Genomic DNA, 4,797 nt, shown 5'->3' with positions numbered 1-4,797 from the left:
TGTTACATGTTAATATATCAAAAACTTACATTTTTCTACATTCTAATCCCACTAACTTTTTCTAAGTGCCTTTATGGCCGATAAACTTTCTAAGCATCTTCACTGATTATATATTTTCTAATCAAATTTTCTTATCCACGACCCGTATGTGTTATTTGTTAATATTCCATTAACATATTTTTTCATATTTTAATCTTTCGAAAATTTTCTAATCATTTTCATAGACTATATATTTTCTAAACATCTTCACAAACTAAAGAAAGAAATTTTCTGACCTATGTATCGCTTATATTAAGTATTAACATAATTCATGATTCTAATCATCTTTTAATATGAAAGTCTAGCGAGTTATACGACGAATATATAATACATTAGAAGTTAAAAGAGTCGTTTAGAAATTACTAATGCACGACTATTATCTTACGAAAAATAGTAACAACGTTCCTGACGGTAAACTTGTCGAATAAAAAAAAGGAAAAGGAAAGACAAAAAATAAAAATGAAAAGAGAAGAAGGGAAAGAAAAGAAGTTAATCGAAATTCTAATTCTAAAAACGTTTTGCTAATACGTCGAAACTCGTGAATTTTAAATCTTTAACGAGACTAATCGATGAACGATAACGACAGAGACAAGGTGATAGAGAGGAGAGAAAGAGAGAACGAGTGAGACAGGGAGAGAGAAGCGGTGATAGAAACAAAGATAAAGGTAATGATAGAGAGAGAGAGAGAGAGAGAGAGAGAGAGAGAGAGAGAGAGAGAGAGAATGAGAAAACGAGGAAGAATGAGCGAGAATGGAAGGGGACGTAGGGTTGGGTCACAATCGATCTTATTAAATATTATTCGATAAAAAACCTTATTTTCTAATATTATGGTGGTTCATATACGTTCGTTTCACGAGGAATAGACATAGAAAATAACCTTACCGTTTATTAGACATTCGAAAATTTAATGAATTATTTATAACTATTAAGCCCTAAGGAGCTTTACTAGTATTTGGTATTACTCGTTGAAACGTCGAAATGTATAGGCGATGTACCAAGTTGTTTATAGAAAAAAAAGAAAGAGAGAGAGAGAATAAAAAGAAATAAATAAAAAAGAAGGAACTCAAAAAGTCGTCGACCGCATTCGTTCACAATAACGCTTGTTAGGATATTTAGAAATGCTTAGACTTTTTTTTCCTTATTTTTTACTTCTTCTTCTACTTTTACTTTTTTATGTCTTTTATTACTTTTTCTTTTTTTTTTCGATCGTTCGCAAGAACGAAAACAGAGTTTACTTGGATGGTGGGAGAGAAAATTTCTTGTCAGTCTTTTACGAGCAACCGAGATAAGCTAATCTGCTTTGACAACATGCAAGTAAGATTATTATAGAGATTGATTGTTGAATGATTTTTTGTTTTATAAAAAAAGGACCTTTGTTTCTTTTTATCTTTTGTACATTTTGAATTGTTAGAATGTTATTACGTATTGCTTGATATTGCATATTTGATAATAAGTATACGGACGTTTTATTATTATTAAGATTATAAAAAAGTTAGATATTTTATTGTTCTTAATTTTTTTTTTAATGATATTAAGTGTTATTTGGTATTGTGTATTGTTTGGTAATTGTTGGTGTTATATGGACGATTTATCAGTATTAACACTATAAGAAAGTTGGGTATTATATTATTTCTTTTCTTTTATGATATCTATTGTTGTATTGTGTGTATTGTTTGATAATAATATTTGATAATTATTGACCATAATAGCTATTTATTATTAATTGTCTAAAAAATTTGATTGTTATTTTATTTTATTTTTCTTTGCAAATTTGATTGTAACTATCATATTTATTGTATTTTTTGTCGTTTTTAATCGTATTTATTGAAGAATTTGATTTTATTTGACTTTTTTCTAAGAACTTTATTTTGATTATCATCTATTATTATATACTATCTAATCATAATATAGTCATGATCAGCAAATTTCTCTACGAACTTCATTTGAACTAGTATTTTTCATTATACACTATTTAATCAAAATATAATCATAATATTCAATATTTATTGACTGAAAAATTTCGTTTCATTTTATTCTTAACTAAGAATTTTAAATTTGATTTTGATTTTCATCCCTATAATTTTCCACATCTAACTTCCCTTTCAGAATCTAATCATAGTATAGTATAGTGATGATAATTAGTTATAATTATTTAACTGAAAAATTCAATTTTTATTTTATCAACATTATTATCATCATCGTCATCATCGTCATCATCATCATCATCATCATCATTATTGTTATTATTATTATCATTATGTGTTCTTTATTTTTTTAGGAACTTGATTTTGGTGGTACTGTAAAAGCATTGGATTTGACAGAACGTGCGATGAGATTCGTTGGAACATGGCCGCCAAAAAGTTTTCAGCCAATTTCTGTTTTCTTTCTCATTTATCTAATAATTCATTGTACTTTAGCTATCATCGATATTGCAGCAAACATAACCAACACGGAATATATTATATCCTGCTTAATGGAGAATGTATTTAATGTCGTTGCATTTTTGAAGATATGCGTTTGCAAGATAAAGAGAAAATCATTAGCTAAATTTATAGATGACATAAAGTCCGATTTTACATTGACTAATTATTATTACGAAGAGGAAAAAATGGCGTTTGTTAATTATAATAAGTTCAGTCGAAAATTTGTCATTATCCTATTGATCGTTGCTATCGTAGCAGCATCGATGTATTATTTCTTCTCACTTGCTATGAACGTAGAAATAGGTATTATACAAACATACATACATCCATACATACATACATCCATACATCCATACATCCATACATACATACATCCATACATCCATACATACATACATACATCCATACATACATACATACATACATACATACATACATACATACATACATACATACATACATACATACATACATACATACATACATACACACATACATACATACATACATACATACATACATACATACACACAGACAAATAATTGATTATTAATATTACTTAAGAACTTTTAGCCCACCTTATATTATTACTCATATTTTATTATTATTATTATTATTATTATTATTATTTTCCTTTATACAATTATTTATTAGCTCATAATTATTTTATATATCCATATATTAATGAAATTATTATTATTACTAATATTATTAATTATATTAATTTATAAAAATAATTATTTTTAATTTTGTAACATTTTTCTGTTTTTTTTAATTCTTAATTGTAGTTAGAAATATTTTTTCATTTCTTTATCTCTTTTGTTCTGATTAAGTAATATTTAATTAATAATTCCTTTGATATTATATTACAGTTTTGACAAACTCATCATACGGATATCGATTACCATACAGAGTTTGGTTATTAATCGAACCAACGAATGTAGTAACCTATGTATGCCTTTGTTTTTATCAATTTTTAATTATACCTTCTATCGTATTTGGTTACGTTGGTACGGATTGTCTTTTCGTTAGTTTGGTAATTCACGTAAGTGGATTATTTTCTGCACTTTCATACAAAGTTAAATATGTATTGAACGATACATGCGATCGTGAAAAACGTCTAAAACAACTGATTATTAGGCATGTACGTTTAATAAGGTGAGAAATAATTATGATTAATATTATTTGTTTATTTTAATTTATATTAATATGTATGTATATATATAAAATATAAATTATTTAAAATAAATTATATAATTTATATAAAATGTAAAATTTTAACAAATATTTGTATCTTTTATAATAATATATTATAATATCGTATAAAATAATTATCAATTATTATTAATTAATTTATAATATGTTTATTTATATACATTGTATTCATTTTATATTATATTTATTTATACATATTGTATTTATTTCTTTTATATATAATATTATTCTTTTGCTATGTATCAGATATCATTTATTTACAATAATAATTATTTTTTTATTCATAGACTATTCTCCTTATTTATTATAAATATTATTATTCATTATTAATTATTACTGTTATTTATTTACTAGTATTAAATTATTTATTATAATTATTATTATTTTTATTATGCACATTTCTATTGTTATTATTTATCTCATTATAGATGTATACATATATACATACATGTATATATGTATATACGCACACACACACTTTATATAGTAATATTATTTTATATATTTTTATTATTTATTTAATTATTATCATTCTTTTGTTTTTTCAGATTATCAGAATCATTAGAGACGGATTTCAATTTTATAATTCTGTTACAACTTATAGCAACTATCTTACAATTTTGTATTGTTGGTTATGATGCACTCGTGGTAAGTTATAATCGCTTTAATATATTGTTGAAACTCTATTTACAAAAAATTAGAAAGGAAAGAATAGAAGAAAGAAAAGAAAATTTTTAATTCAGAAAACAAATTCGAAAGAAAAGAAAAGAAAATAAAATGAAATGAAGATGAAAAAAAATGAATAAAAGAAAAAAAATTGTATGCTCGGTAAAAACATGTACTTTATACCTTTTTCATTCTATCTGATTAAAAAAAAGAAATAAGAAGTAAGCGATAAAATAAAATAAAGGAATAATAATAACGAAAAAAAATTATTCGTTCAATAGAAACTATTGTAATTTATTTTTAATTCTATTTAATTCTCAACAAAGAAATTAAATGAAGTAAAAGGAAAAAGATAATAATGAGAAAGAATATTGTATACTGAATGAAAACAATTGTAATTTTTCTTTTGGATATTTTTACATCCTGTGTGATTTAGGAAAAGATTACAAAAAAA

The 4,797-nt window shown here is 24.1% G+C and overlaps 1 protein-coding gene across 1 annotated transcript in view; it reads left to right on the top strand.

Annotated features, from left to right (window-relative positions):
* The first annotated feature begins 1,325 nt into the window (after nt 1–1,325).
* The window catches only part of LOC122635852 (odorant receptor 13a-like), a 4,962-nt gene continuing 1,490 nt past the window's right edge, over nt 1,326–4,797 (top strand). Inside the window, exons 1-4 of the mRNA XM_043826514.1 lie at nt 1,326–1,353; nt 2,318–2,765; nt 3,335–3,620; nt 4,226–4,325. Of these exons, the coding sequence (XP_043682449.1) occupies nt 1,348–1,353; nt 2,318–2,765; nt 3,335–3,620; nt 4,226–4,325 (840 nt within the window). The 5' untranslated portion in view covers nt 1,326–1,347. The remainder of the gene's footprint in view (nt 1,354–2,317; nt 2,766–3,334; nt 3,621–4,225; nt 4,326–4,797) is intronic.

This window comes from Vespula pensylvanica, chromosome 19 (genome assembly GCF_014466175.1).
Source record: "Vespula pensylvanica isolate Volc-1 chromosome 19, ASM1446617v1, whole genome shotgun sequence".
Lineage (NCBI taxonomy): Eukaryota > Metazoa > Arthropoda > Insecta > Hymenoptera > Vespidae > Vespula > Vespula pensylvanica.
Note: the sequence above shows the minus strand (reverse complement) of the source record. Positions and strands in the feature narration are given on the sequence as shown.